We start from the raw sequence: 15,050 nt of genomic DNA on the forward strand, positions 1-15,050 counted from the left end.
AGTGGAATCATAAAATATCTGTCTTTTTGTGTCTGGCTTATTTCGCTTAGCATAACATCCCCCAGGTTCATCTGTGCTGTAGCTATACCATTCTTGACAGAGCCTATCTCCAGCGCCTCTGCTAAATGATGAGAAGTATCTGCACTTCATTTTCCTCTTCCAAGAAGGCAGAGGGGAACTGAAGCCAGGGAGAGACGGGTCTTGCCCCAGGATGAGAAGGCTCAGGAGAGTAGGGAAAGCTAGTCCGCTAGTTCTCTGCTTCTGCCTCCAGCTTGTAGGACACTGGCAGTGTCTGGCAGTGTAGGGAGCCCTGAACACACCAAGGGACCTTAAACACAGCTCTTCATCTCTGCAGACTTGGTTTCCCCTTTGCTCAAATGGATATAATAAAAACTGACTTTCCTTTCTCAAACAGCTGTGGTAATGATCCAAGGTGGTTTCTAAGTGTAATGCCCTGTACAAGAACTAAGTGTGGCTCTGAACCCAAAGTTCCCTAAATCATTAGAGCAGCTCATTATAATGTTTATGTCACAACAGCATAAGGTCAAAACAACCAGGGTTAGGAGGCTGAGTTGCTGAAAATAAAGGGTTGGGAGCTGAGGGCATCTGGTGATGATAGCTCTACCTGTGAACACAGCTCCAGGCAAGAATACTGGAGCGGGTAGCCATTTCCTTCTCCAGGGGATCTTCCCAACCCAGAGATCAAATCCATATATCCTGCACTGCAGGCAGATTTTTAAGTGTCTGAGGCATTAAGGAAGCCCCTGTGCCACTTCCTAGTTACTAAGCACTGCTCTGGAGTTTATTGACTCATTTGGATAATTATATATCAAAGGCTGGTTCTGTCCTGGGAACTGTGCCAGGCTTTGGGGATAAAGTCCTGATTTCAGGGAGCTTACAGTCTAGAGGTGGAGACAGTCATTCAATAGACAAGCACATGATTACAAACTGGGGCAAGGGCTCTGAAAGGATAGTTCAGAGTGCTCTTGAAAGAGGGTAATGGGAAACCTAATTTATATTGGAGAATCTAGGCAGGCCTTTCTGTGTGTGTGTGTGTGTGTGTGTGTGTGTGTGCGCGTGTATTAGTCTCTCAGTCATGTCTGACTCTTTCTGACCCCATGGACTATAGCCTGCCAGGCTCCTCTGTCCATGGAATTCTCCAGGCAAGAATATTGGAGTGGGCTGCCATTCCCTTCTCCAGGGGATCTTTTTGACCCAGGGATTGAACTCATATCTGCTGCATTGCAGGCAGGTTCTTTATCCTCTGAGCCACTAGGGAAGCCTGGCCTTTCTGTGAAGTGGCATTAAATCTCAGACCTAAACTGAAGAAAATGGCCAGTTTTATTGGAGTGTAGTAAGTGAGATAGATACAGCAAAGACAGGGCTTCCCTGGTGACTCAGTGGTAAAGAATCCACCTGTCAATGCAGGAGACAGGGGTTCGATCTCTGGGTCAGGAAGATCCTCTGGAGAAGGAAATGGCAAACCACTCCAGTATTCTTGCCTGGGAAATCCCACAGACAGAGGAGCCTTGTGGGCTATAGTCCATGGGATTTCAAAAGAGTCAGACACAACTTAGGAGCTAAACAACAAAAGTGAGACAGATAGTATAGTTGGCCTGTGTTTTTATTAGACGCCATAATACGGTTGTTATCTCCTGTTACACCAGCTCCTATTATAGAGGGCTGCCAGAGAGTGTACGGTGGCTGCTATAACTCTGGTTCTCTCTGCTCCTCCCATAATCCAGAGTCTGGGAGAACACATAGGAGTCTAGTAAGTAAACACTGCTGCTCTTTTACATAAAGTACATCATCTATCATGGGACAGGTGTCATCATCAGCCATTAAATGCTAGAGTGCACCTTGTCTATTTTACTATAAATACCATGGTATTGGTACTTGTATTATTAAAATAGGGCTTTCTTGGTAGCTCAACTGGTAAAGAATATACCTGCAATATAGCAGAGCCTGGTTCAATCTCTGGGTTGGGAAGATGCCCTGGAGAAGGGAACGGCTACCCACTCCAGTATTCTGGCCTAGAGAATTCCATGGATTGTATACTCCATGGCATCACAAAGAATCAGACAGCTTTGCATGGTCAAAGCTGGGAAATTGGACTCCTCTTTCTAGATTCGATTACATGGTTCTTTAGCATAGGAGAAGAAAAAGAGAAGGAAAAAGAGGAGGAGGGGTAGGGGCAGAAGAGGCACCTGGAGGGCATGGAGTAGATTTTTATTATTTGCAAGCATAGAAAGCCTCACAAAGATCCTTCTTCACAGAGTTGCTGCTAGCATTAAATGAGACAAGTGTGTGAGCGCCTGACATGGCACTGGGGGATGAGCAAGCAGAATTCTTGGACTGGCATTCTCCAGGTGTTTTATAATCCCCAACCCCCCTGGGGACAGGGTGGTGGTGGAGCAGGTGAGGGGTGGTGGGGAAAGGGATTTCTTTGGGAAACACTGAACGCTATATTCCCCTCTTGGGATTCCTGTTTCCTAGCGTATTCAAAATGGAAAAATCTTAGTGTAGAAGAGAGTTTTTAACTTTGCCTAACTGTATGTTTCCCAAATTTACTTGAACTCTAAATCCATTCTCCCCCTATAATGCCTGGGCAAGTCCCACCAAACCACGGGACACTGTGCTGTGGCCTGTAGGGTAGCTCTGTGAGGGGCTGGCCTACAGAACCTCTAAGGTACCTTGAAACTCTCCATTTGTAGGCTTGATTATTATTTTTCACATCCCCCAAATATTTAATGGTGAATTTTCATGATCGATAGGCTTTTTGTTGCTACTCAGAGCTGTTTTAGCAAGAGGATTAATGCCTGTGGTTATAGATTTTCTTCAACTCTTGTAATGAGAATCACATACTCTCATTGGGAGAAGGCTGAGATTTTAAACTTCAGTACAGAACCATTTCTGAGGGGTGGAATTCTTTTATCCTGAAAGGCCCAAATCACAAAACTTGGACAGCTTGGGGACATATAGGAAGCAGTTACCACCCCAGCACCACCCCCAATGGCTATCTGAAGCCCAGAAAGAGGAGGCATTTTGGCCAAGGTCAAAGACCTCTTTCCAACTGGTTATCCCTGGACAGCATATGATGACATAAATAAGTATGTGGAACGGACAGTACTGACCTCTCTCTGACCATGGCTGCTCTTGTAATTAACCAGAAATGTTAACATCAATCAAATGGTCTTTCCACCACCATTATTGCCAACATTGCGTTCTGTCCAGGAAAGGTGGAAAGGCACTGCTCCCAGGCCTGCAGCAGCCATAAAACCTGCCAGTGCTAATGAACCATGACTTGAGCCAATTAAGAGGAAGCAAAACTGTCTTTAATTAAGGCATCATGCCTCCCGTGGGTTCTGTCTAACTCATACCCAGGGGTACTAGGAAGCCTCTGTGGACCCAACTGCCACACTCTGGGAAAGCATTAAACCAGCTCTGTTTCAAAAGGACCTGATGGGATGTCAGGAAATGTGGGTTCTGGTCTGAGCTCTGCCACTGACCTTGGGCAAGTCCCATTTGATCTCTGAACCTCAGTGCCTTCATCAGGAAAGTCATCTCTCTTTTTTTTTTTTGTATCCACCAAACTCTTTTTGAGTATCTACTACATGCTGACCCTTGATGATAGGCACTGGGGAACACAAGGACCATTAAGGCTCAGTGTTTCCCCTCTGGTGGTTTTAGGACCTTGGGGTCCTTGCAAAGGGGTAAGACATTCAATAGGCAGGCCTGTGGGAGCTCAGAGAAGGGAATGGCCAATTCTTTTTGGGGGGTTGGGAGATGTTTTTCAGAAGAAGATGTACAAACTGAGTTGCAAGGAAGGATTAGTGAGATGAGGGGTCTTTCCTGGTAGTTCAGAGAGTAAAGAATCTGCCTGCAGTGCAGGAGACCTGAGTTTGATCCCTGAGTTGGGAAGATCTCCTGGAGAAGGGAATGGCTATCCACTCCAGTAGTCTTGCCTGGAGATTTCCATGAACAGAGAAGCCTGGTGGGCTACTGTCCATGGGGTCACAAAGAGTCGGATACCACTGAGCAACTAACACAAAATCACACAAAGTGACACGAGGACGAGACTAGGAAGCCCTGGACAGAGGGCCTTTATGAAGGTGAGGTGTCAGGCCCCAACAGAACCTGGGTAAGGAGCCAGGCCTTCCTTAGAGCGGCCAGAGCAATGATTCTAAGACTAGAGGGTGGGGGGTGAGGCAACAGGTCACACAGAGTCTTACATCAAAGCTGGGGCGCTTGAATGTTACCTTGGGAATTCTAGGACCAATCAGCTCTCAAGCTGTATAATTTGGGCAGTGAAGTTAGTCAATGATTTACTGGTTGTGTGACTTTGGCCCAGTCTGTTGCCTCAAAGGTGAAATAAGGCTAATAACACACTCTCTCTCAGAGGATTCAATGTTCTCTCAGCAGATGGTTCCCCGGGCAGTGGAATTTTCAGCTGTAAATTATGGGGCTAAGCCAGGAGAAAGAGCTCAAGATGTAAAGTGCATGAGTGAGTGTGGGGCAAGCCAGTATGCTCACACCAAAGAGAAATGCTGCCCACATGATGCAGGCTGCTGCTCTCCTTCATTAATAATCGCCAAAAAGAAATCCAGAAGCAAAATGGTAACTGTCATCACCACCATATGCTCAAAAGCACATTCATCGCCACTGTTTCTTTGTGAGCACTGATGCTCACAAGTGCCCTGCCAGGTAAATAATTATTATCTTAATTATGCAAGAGAAACTGCAATGCATCAGAGAGGGAAAGTGAATTCCCCAAGGTTACATAAGAAGTAGGCACCAAAACTGATACTAGGTCTCCTGGTTCCTTATCCAGCAAACTGCCCAGGAAACTCCAGCAAGTGACCTCACAGGACTGTGCATGAACTAGCCAAGACCAGCTCATCACATCCTCAGGAGCTGGGGTGAAACTTCTGATGAACTCATGGGTAGTCTGAAAATTGCTCCTCAAAAACATAGCCCCTTTTTCTTCTTGCTTTCATACCACCATCCAAGCATTCTCCCCCATCCCTCACCTGTAATTGCCCAGGTAGACACCATCAGGGTTGAGCATGGGTGCAATCTTGAAGACCAGGTGTTCCCGTAGGACACGAGCAATAGGGTGCTGGCTTATGAGGAAGTCAATGATCCCTGGGAAAAAAAGAAGCATCTGGGTTAGTGTCAACATATTTCAGGAAGGAGGGAGCACCTTTCCTCAGCTGGGAAAAACAGTGAGAGATCAATAGGTGATGTGGGGGCCTATGTTGTTAGCCACTGCGGGTACATGGCTATGAATTAGGTATTGCCCAGTGAATTTTACAAATAATATCTCTGTTTCCAGGAGACAGCTCAAGATGTAATATTGAAGTTCAAGGCCTGGAGGACAGCATGTCCTGCTCAAGAGCACAGGAAGGGCCTCTAGGAAAAGACAGCATGTGAGCTATGCCTTGGAGTCTTGACAGACAGAGATAGGGGAGAGGCAGGATAACTGAACAATAAAAGCAGAGTTGCTCCCTAATGGGTCCACTACTAGCTAAAGGCTGACATTAGTTTGGATGATTGCGGGGCCGAGGACCTTGAGAGGTCTCAGTCCTCATGAGGCTGATGAGTACACCAGGAAACAGAGAGAAGTCACAAAAAGACAGGGAGGTTTTGTCAATACCCCCAACTCTACTCCTTTCCCCACTTAAAGGGTCCTCTGTTTCCAGACTCCAGGGCTGACTGCCTTCTCGGCTTCTCACTAGGACAAACCCCACCTTGCCTCCTGGTCACCAGATTTAGGACTGTCACCTCCATGACTCTTTTCCTATAGTCAGGCAGTCCCTGAGTCTCTTCTCTGAAACTAGCAAATCTGCCCCTCATCTCCATCCCCCTGCCTCTCTTCTGTTCTAGACCACCATCACATCTAGCCTGGATGAGAGCAACCAGAGCTAGCCTAGGTGACAGCAAAAACCTCTAGAAGGTGCCCTTATCACTACAGCCACAGGGATTGTCCTGAAGCCCAAACCTGACCCTGTCACCACCTTTGTTGATGTCCTGGCCATGGCCTGCACACATCTATAGGGGAGGAGGTAAGGAAACAAGAACTGATCTTTGCCCCGACCCTCTCTATGTTTCTACTTATTCCTCGGAGACCTGAAAAAAATAGACAAAATGGAACTCTGGCATTCCATGAGACACCTGCCATGCTGGAAACTGACAGGAGAGCACACAACCCTTCCAAAAACACAGAAGGAGAACTGAGAGAGCTCTTCCCCTGCTGGAGAGAGCAGAAAATGTATCAAGGAGAAAGAAGCTTTGAGCTGGGCCCTGACAGATATGTAGGTTTTGACAGCCAGACAGGAGGAAGCAGCGGGGTAACTAAGAACAATCCATGTGCCCAGTGGCGGGCACTTAGCTATTGGAATGATAAGTCACTCTGTGGCACGTTCCAGAGCTGCTGTGACCGGGGAGGGATATCTTGGGCTGAGAATCCATTGGCAGCCGAGAGCCAGTTGGACATCATTTACTGCATGGCTGACGTGGTGGTAGACCAGATGCCCTAATTTATTTGTTGGTTTTCATAGGAAAGCTGTGGTTTGCCAGTAAATAGGCAGGGTAATGATGCCAAGCACCCTTATTAGGGGCTAATAATTGCTTAATCTGTCCACTAATTGACCCCAGCTCCCGGGGCAGCCCTCCATCAAGGAGCCAGACAGTGCTCAGGGCCTGGCCATGCTGCCTCAGAGAATGGCTTCTGGAAATGGAGCAGTTCACTGTGAGCCATCCTCCTTCACAGATGAGCAGATTAATTGTGCTGCTGATTAGGCAGCTAATAAGAGGATGAGAGGAAACAAAGCCAGACCGGAGGCTGCAGCCACCCAGAGTGAGCGTGGGGCAAGGAAAGCAGAAGTTTTAGACTCATCTCTTGGCTAGAGGTCAGACTCAGTTCAACAGGAATCTTTCCCATTGAGAAGGAAATTGGGAGGAGATCTTTCACTTTTATTTGGTGTGGGGAGGGGTTGGTAAGTGAAGAGGAAAATGAGGAGAAATGCCAGAGCAAGAGTGGAGAGGAAATGCCATCCCCCAGTATGGGCCACAAGTATGGAATGGACCAATGTAGCAAAGAGTGTGCAGACTTGGAGGTCTGCATGGACTCCTCACTGGTTGTTAGTTTTCTTTGACCAGTTTCCTCATCCTGATACAGAGGTAATGATCTGGAAGAATTCTGTGGGACTGACTTAGAACTCCTGCATTTTGACTGCTGGTCCCAGCACCTGAGCATTGGAATGTGCTCTCATAAAGTCACTTAGATCAAAGGTTGGAACGCAGTGGGGGTAATAAAAATCAGAATGCAGCCTAGAACTAGGCTGTGGTCTGTGGTCTGTGAAGCTGACTGACTGTGGGATCTGGGAACAAGGATACTGAGCTGGAGAAGCCAACAAACCAGGAGTCAGAGAACCTGGGTTCTAGTTTTGGCTCATCTTTAAACTCAGATGAAAGAACAGAGTAATTCCCAAGGATGCATCCCACAGTGACAGGTTATGATTCCACCTACTTCATTCCTTTCCCTCAAAGTACCAGAATCCTCATCTGTCAAATGAGGAGACTACACTTCCTCCTTCTGGGAGACATAATCCACCCCCCGAAGATCAGTCTCTGCCCCTTCAGTAAACAAGTTTGCAGATCCTTCATCAGGAAGGTGGAAGAAAGCAGGACTGGGGGCTAGACAGGGTGGAGGAAGAGAAGGAAAAGTGGCAGAGTTTGGAAATGGAAGCTGGGTGGCCGACCTCACTGCCCTGTGCCGACCTCACGTGGCCGTGATGACCTGCATCAAACAAACCACAACTAAAGGTTCAATATTGCTATTTCTCCTGCTGTACAGAGCCAGGCACACAGCAGATGCCCAATAAATGCCCATTGGTAGATTAGCCCCAGGAATTCATTTGACCTGGACAAAGTAGAGTGTTAGTTGAGCTGATAATTACTTATTCTATAAACATTCACAGGATCAGGTCCATGCCAGGAGCAGCTTGTCATTCCAAGATGTGTAATAGGTTCCTGCTCAGAGGGGTGCATGGGGGGAGAGCAGCTCCTACCAACAAAGGCTCTCATGGGAACAGCACAAGGAGCCCTAGGAACCCCAGGGTCTCCCGACCAAGCCTGGGAGTCAAGAAGGGATTGTGGAAACTTAAAGAATGAGTAGAGTGAACCAGATGAAAGAGGTGCCAGGAGATGGTGTTCTAGGCAGGGGAAGTCTTACACAGAGATTAGTAGGCAAGACAGAAGACAACCTGTTTCTTAAGAGAGTTCTTCAGTTCCAGGTGGCATAGCTTCATGACTAAAGGCACAGACATTGAAACTGGACTAAATCTGTGGCCTTAACCTCCCTGTTTCTCAGTTTCCTCATCAATTAAGAAGACCAGTATTACAAGGATCTGAGTTAGTTAATGTGAGCAAAGTATCCAGCACATAGGAAGTGTGTTGTTTACTCAATTGCTCTTATTTGGTTTAGCTGAAGGTGTGGGGTGGGAAGATGTTAAGAGAGAAGCAGGAGAGGTAAATAGGGGCTTGCTGGTCCTGCTGAAGAATATGAACAGCTCAGGAGAGCCATTGCCAAAGTCAGGGTCAGATCTGGCCTTTGGAGATAGTTTCCCCTGGCTGCAGCCTGGAATGCGGTTTGGAGGGAAGTAATAATAATAATGGATGGATGTCCTGAAGGTGGAAAAGGCAGTAGTAGGAGCACGAACCTAGCAGAGAGCCAGCAAAGATAAAGAGGCTTGCAGTCAGGAACCAGGGTCTGGCATGCTGGTGACCTGCAGGGGCTCTGCACTGACCAAGACCCAGAGAGTCACAAGGATGCCACTGATGGAGGGTAAGCATTGTGGGTAGATGATGACACTGATGAGAAGACTACTTGTCTACCACCCCCAGGAGCAGCAGAAGTCTTGGCTTAAACCATACAACCTTGGGGAAAGGTGACACCAAGATTACAGAGATTAAGTTTCTGGCCCCTGGCAGAATGGGGCCTCGAAATGGAAACTGAGTTCAGTTTTAGAAATGTAAGGAAAATTGTAGTTTCAGTACCTCTGAGTGTGGGGGACTGAGGCTTGCATCTGCTGTGCAAATCTTCTGTCCAGGCTGTGAGCTCCAGGAGGGCAAGGACACAGCTCCAGCTCTTGGCCAGAATTTTGTCAGCGTCCAGCTCAGCACTGGGGCAAGGCAAATGGTCAATAGATACGTGTGAAATGAATGAATAAAGATGGACCCAGGAACTTCCTGGTTGTCCAATGGCTAGGAATCCATGCTTTCACTGCTGAGGGCACGAGCTGAACCCCTGGTCAGGGAATTAAGATCCCACAAGCTGTGTGGTGCAGTCACAAAGAGAGATGGTCCAGTGACAGGTACTACTACTATGTTCAGTAGCTGGATTGATTCCACTTTTCAGACAGGGAAACCAAGTCGGGATGGTGACATTATTTGCTGAGTGTCTCCCAGGGGCCTGACTGGGATTCAGTCCAGTTCTACTGGTTTCAAAGTGGTACCATTGCCATGAAACCAACATGGGACGAGCCAGGAGTCTATTTGCATGGGATTTGCAAATTATTTGGATATATGCCTGCATGATTTTTCTCTAGAGAGTTCTGTGTAAGGTATTGCTGCTCTCTCTGCTAAGAGGAAGGTTACACAGTGGGAAGAGCCCAGGCTTGAAGCAGGACATTTGGGGTCCGGTGGAGGGGTGTCTCTGCTGGGCTGAGTGTGGGTCATGTGACAGGAGTCCTCTAGGCTCTACCCTGACTGCCCGTAGCTGAGCGCAAGGACCCAGATTATGGAATCCCAGGAAGGCTGGCCCCGAAGAGCCTGATGTTCACAGAGTCTAAGTTCTAACCCTCCCTTCTCCAACTCTGCCCATTTCACAGATGAAAAGACAAGCTTGGGAAAGTAAAAGGCCCCATGACAACCCCTTCCTGGATCTAGTTTCCTGCATATATGAGGCTGTATGGGAGAGAGCGGGGAGGAAGAGATGAAGAAGAGGTGCGGGATAGAGGAGGGAGGAAAATGATGAGGAGAGGAGGGAGGAAGGGGCAAAGGTCACCACTTCACTGTGGGCAGTCTTAGCTTGTGCTTGGTCCTGGTGTCCTGGTGGTTGTGTGTGTGTGAGAGAGAGAGTGTGTGTGTGTGTGAGAGAGAGTGTGTGTGTGTGTGTGTGTGTATTGTATGAGTGTGTGTCTTGGTGTCCTGGTGGTTGTGAGTGTGTGTGCACACACATGTGTGTTCTCACCATCCTTTGCCTGGCCCACAGGACACCCCTGAGGAGTGAGCTTCCAAGGGAGGGCCTGGTGGGCCCCTTGGCAGCTGGAGGGGGGCTCCATAAATCCTCACAGCAGGCCCTGGAGGACCAGGTTGCTGCTATTTTATAGGCAGAGAAACAGGCTCTGAGAGTTAAGGACTTGATGGGGGTCCCAGTGAGGGGATGAGAGTGATGGGACTCTGACTCAGGTGTCCCGGTGGCTCAAGTCTGAAACCTCAGCTCTGCCCACTGCCCAGCCACCTCCAGACGTAGGTGTACCTCTCCATGGCAGCCTTTCACACAGGTGGGCTTAAGGATTCATTTACAAAGGGCCTGGAGTGGACAAGTGCTCTGCAGATGGGACTTTTCAGTGAGCGATGTCCCACCAACTCCAGGAAGCTTCAGGGCAAGAACACTCCCTGGACCTGAGGTCAAGTCTGGGCCAAACTTCTAACTTGCAGCCGGGTCTCCCAGCAGGTAAATGGAAGGGGTGAGCTAATAGCTCTTTTGGGGAAGGAGCCGAGGAAGGAAGGCAGCACATGGGGTACAGGAGTCACGCACCTGGGTTTGGGTTCCCAGTGAGGATTAGAGGAAGCACTCTGGGCACCTGGAAGATGCCCCATCAATGCTGCCTCCCTCTCTATAAATAGTACTTACTCAGTGCTGACTGCACACCAAGCACCATCTTACATGTTTTATGGACACTAACTCATTTCATCTCCACAACAACCCTCTGAGGCAGAATTCCTATTATTATTTCCCTTTAGGGAAAAAGGGACTGAGACCCAGAGAGGTTGTGGAACATCCCCAAGGTCACCGTACACGGAGTGGGAGGGCCGAAGTTTAGTTCCAGGCAGCGAGGCTCCAGAGATCCAGCTCACACACACGCTGCTACAGGACCATGCAGGGGTGGCCTTGACCTCTCACATTGGAGCTTCAGAGGAAGGACAGTTCAGCTGCTTGGAGGCCAAGAGTGGGGGTTTGGGGAAGCAGCCATCCCCCCACCAAGCAGAGCCTTGAGAAAGTCACAGCCCTGCCCCCCTAAATGCCACCCACGTTGAGCTCTGCCACAACAGGACTTCACTCTGCTCCCAGCAGCAGGTGCAGCAGCAGCTCGGTTGCGAGAACCGAGGTCCCAGCCAGATGGGGATGACCAGGCCTCACATGTCTGTCCTCTGCTCAAGGTCACGGAGCCAGTTAATAGGGAAAAAGAGTTAACAGAACCAAAGGTTCTCATCCTTTCAGGCCTTAGATTCTATCACCCTCCCCAGAACAAGGGAGGCTGGGGAGGGGTCCAGCTGAGACCTGGGTCTGGGGAAGAGAGCCTGAGCTGCGCCCCACGCGGCTGTAGTCTAGGGTGTCCCCAGGGGGCTGGGAGACCTTCGGGAAAGACCCTGCCTCTGTTCCTCACTGGCGAAACGCTGCCTGTGTTCAGCTGTCTCAGGAAGGATGAACTGTGTATCTCAAGGGAAAGTTACAGAGATGGGGACAGAGGAAGACCAGGACTTGGGAGACAGGCCCCAGGGCCACATCCACCATGGATTAGCTGTGTGGTCCTGGGCGTGCCACCTCAGCCCCCGAGCCTGTGCAGCCTCACCTGCACATGCATATTGGATCCTGTGGGGCAGCCTGAGCACTGAGTTCTTCCAGGTGAGAAGCTTGGCCTTCTAGTGCTTCCCACCCCTGAGAGGGTAAAGGCTTGGGAGACCCAACTTCAAAGCTCTTCCTGCACTTGACTGACTGTGTGAACTGGAGGTTCCTCTTTCTGAACTCAGATTTAGTATCCTAAGCCAAGACAGAGTTTGCTCCTCAAATAGTCCCATGAGGTGAATAAGACAATACCCATTTCACAAATGCAGAAAATGGCAAACTAAGATCCAGCCCTGGGCCTCAAAAAGCTCAGGTTTAGAGGGAGAACAAAAAAATGCAAAACAAACATGTAACAAATTGGGGCAAAAAAGATGACCACTGAGCAACCCACAATGCAGAGCCAAGGCAGGGGGCTGAAGGGTCGGGGCCAGGGGCCCCAGTTCAGTTTGGTCGCTCTGTCGTGTCTGACTCTTTGCGACCCCATGGGCTTCAGCATGCCAGGATTCCCTGTCCTTCACCATCTCCCAGAGCTTGTTCAAACTCATGTCCATTGAGTCGGTGATGCCATCTAACCATCTCATCCTTTGTCTTCCCCTTCTCCTGCCTTAAATCTTTCCAGCATCAGGGTCTTTTCTAGTGAGTCAGTTCTTTGCATCAGAACACAGTCAAAGTACTGGAGTTTCAGCTTCAGCATCAGTCTTTCCAATGAATATTCAGGACTGATTTCCTTTAGGATGGACTGGTTGGATCTCCTTGCTGTCCAAAGGAGACAACACCACATGTTGTCTTTTCTCCAACACCACAGTTCAAAAGCATCAATTCTTTGGAACTCAACTTTCTTTATGGTCCAACTCTCACATCCATACACGACTACTGGAAAAACCATAGCTTTGACTAGATGGACCTTTGTTGGCAAAGTAATGTCTCTGCTTTTCAATATGCTATCTAGATTGGTTATAGCTTTTCTTCCAAGGAGCAAGTGTCTTGTAATTTCATGGCTGCAGTGATTTTGGAGTCCAAGAAAATAAAATCTGTCACTGTTTCCACTTTTCCCCCATCTATTTACCATGAAGTGATGGGATTGGATGCTATGATCTTCGGGTTTTGAATGTTGAGCTTTAAGGCAGCTTTTTCACTCTCCTTCACTTTCATCAAACGGTTCTTTAGTTCCTCTTTGCTTTCTGCCATAAAGGTGGTGACATCTACATACCTAAGGTTATTCATGTTTCTCCCAGCAATATGGATTCCAGCTTATGCTTCATCCAGCCCAGCATTTTGCATGATGTTCTCTGCATAGAAGTTAAATAATCAGGGTGACAATATACAGCCTTGACATACTCCTTGCCCAATTTGGAACCGGTGTGTTATTCCATGTCTGGTTCTAACTATTGCTTCTTGACCTGCATACAGATTTCTCAGGAGGCAGATAAGGTGGTCTGGTATTCCCATCTCTTGAAGAATTTTCCACAGTTTGTTATTATCCCACACAGTTAAAGGCTTTGGTGTAGTGAATAAAGCAGAAGTAGATGTTTTTCAGGAATTCTCTTGCTTTTTCTATGATCCAACGGATGCTGGCAATTTGATCTCAGGTTTCTTTGCCTTTTCTAAATCCAGTTTGAACATCTGGAAATTCTTGGTTCATGTACTGTTTAAGGCTGACTTGGAGGATTTTGAGCAGCTAGCATGTGAGATGAGTGCAATTGTGCAGCAGTTTGAACATCCTTTGACCCAGAGAAGGTACTTGAAATGAACCTTGGGAGAGGAGGGGGTGTTTGCCAGGTGGCAAGGAGTAGGCACAAGACTTCCTAGGCAGAGCAGCAGCAGATGCAGAAGCCCAGTGGTGGGAAGAAGAGAGTTCTTCCAGGGATTAGGTTGTGGGTGGGACTGGCATATAGTGAGATGTGGCAAGAGCCAGGTCATGGAGAATTGTCAATGTCACGCTGAGGAGTTTGGAGGTGACCTTGAGAAGGTAGTTGAAGGCATTCAAAATCTCTGCCAAAGACTAAAGAGCTGGTTGAAAAGCTGCAATACAGCTTGAGGCCATTGATAAACTCAGCACCACTCAGACTCCTCTTGGGGGAAGGCAGGGTCAAGGGGGAGAGCACCTGAGAACTACAGACTTCTCTGTGCTTCAGGCCTCATCTGTGAAAGGGATGGTGACCCTGCCCTCTGTCTGCTGCCCACAGAGGGGGCAGGTATGGGAGCTTGGGCTGCCAGGGATAAAGTATCAATAATAAGGCTACTGTCTTTTCACAAACAAGGACAAAACAGTTGCATCTGATCAGCTGGGGGAATGGGGCTGCTGCCAAGATTAGTAACGGACAGATGGCTGCCAGTAAAGGAGGTGGTACAATCCGGATGGCCCTGGGAGAGGTTATTGCAAGGACAGGGGAAGAAGGAAGCTGGAAGTGAGATGCTAAGGAGGCAGCTAAGGTGGCTGACTGGGGGATCCAGAACCCCTAGCCAAGCCTCTGAGCTTCTTATCTTTGGGTGATCACTCCCTCCCTCTGAAGCGCAGGCTTCTTGTCTGAAACAAAGAGGGAGGCAGCGGTGCCTGACCACAACCCTGTAAGAACTTGAGCTGGGAAAAGAAGACCCTATGTGTTTGCAGAGTGCCTTACAGTTTACCAGGCAGATTACCTGCCTCCTCTTCTCATATCCCCATGAGGAACGGGTGACATCTGTTGAGGGTCTGCTGCATGCCAGGCACAGGACTGGGTGTCTGTTTACATTTATCTCATGCCAGCTTCATAACAGCCATTGCAGATAGGTATTGGTATATTGGGCTGCCCAAAATGTTCATTTGACTTTTTCCATGAGATATAATGAAAAACCCAAATGAACTTTTGGGCCAATCCATTATGATTATGATTATTATTTACACTTGAGGAAACTGAACTGCTAGGAAGTGGCAGAGCCAGTATTTGACCCCAAGACTGTCGGATGGCAAATAGCCATTATTTCCAGAGCAGCATGCTGTCTCACCTCCATTGGTTTTATCATATCCTTTTGACCTCATGGGCATTTTGAGACAAAAATGAGATAAATTACCTAACTTCCCCAAAATTCTGTTTTTTTCATATGTAAAAATACAGCTAATATTAGTTTCTCTGACATAGAAAACTTAATATAATCAAATAAATCCAAAATATTAGGTTAAATCAACAAAATAACATAAAATGTGTAAAGTGCTTAG

At 48.0% G+C, this 15,050-nt stretch overlaps 1 protein-coding gene across 7 annotated transcripts in view; it reads right to left on the bottom strand.

The window, feature by feature from the left end:
• The window catches only part of LOC147375312 (BEN domain-containing protein 5), a 1,469,512-nt gene that overhangs the window by 129,734 nt on the left and 1,324,728 nt on the right, over positions 1–15,050 (bottom strand). For all 7 annotated transcript variants that reach the window (XM_086387400.1, XM_086387368.1, XM_086387358.1 and 4 more), the window contains one exon: positions 5,031–5,145. In XM_086387400.1, coding sequence (XP_086243526.1) covers positions 5,031–5,145 — 115 coding nt within the window. The remainder of the gene's footprint in view (positions 1–5,030; positions 5,146–15,050) is intronic.

Source organism: Bos grunniens, chromosome 3, assembly GCF_055505025.1.
Source record: "Bos grunniens cultivar Pamir isolate PY7600 chromosome 3, Bosgru_T2T1.0, whole genome shotgun sequence".
Lineage (NCBI taxonomy): Eukaryota > Metazoa > Chordata > Mammalia > Artiodactyla > Bovidae > Bos > Bos grunniens.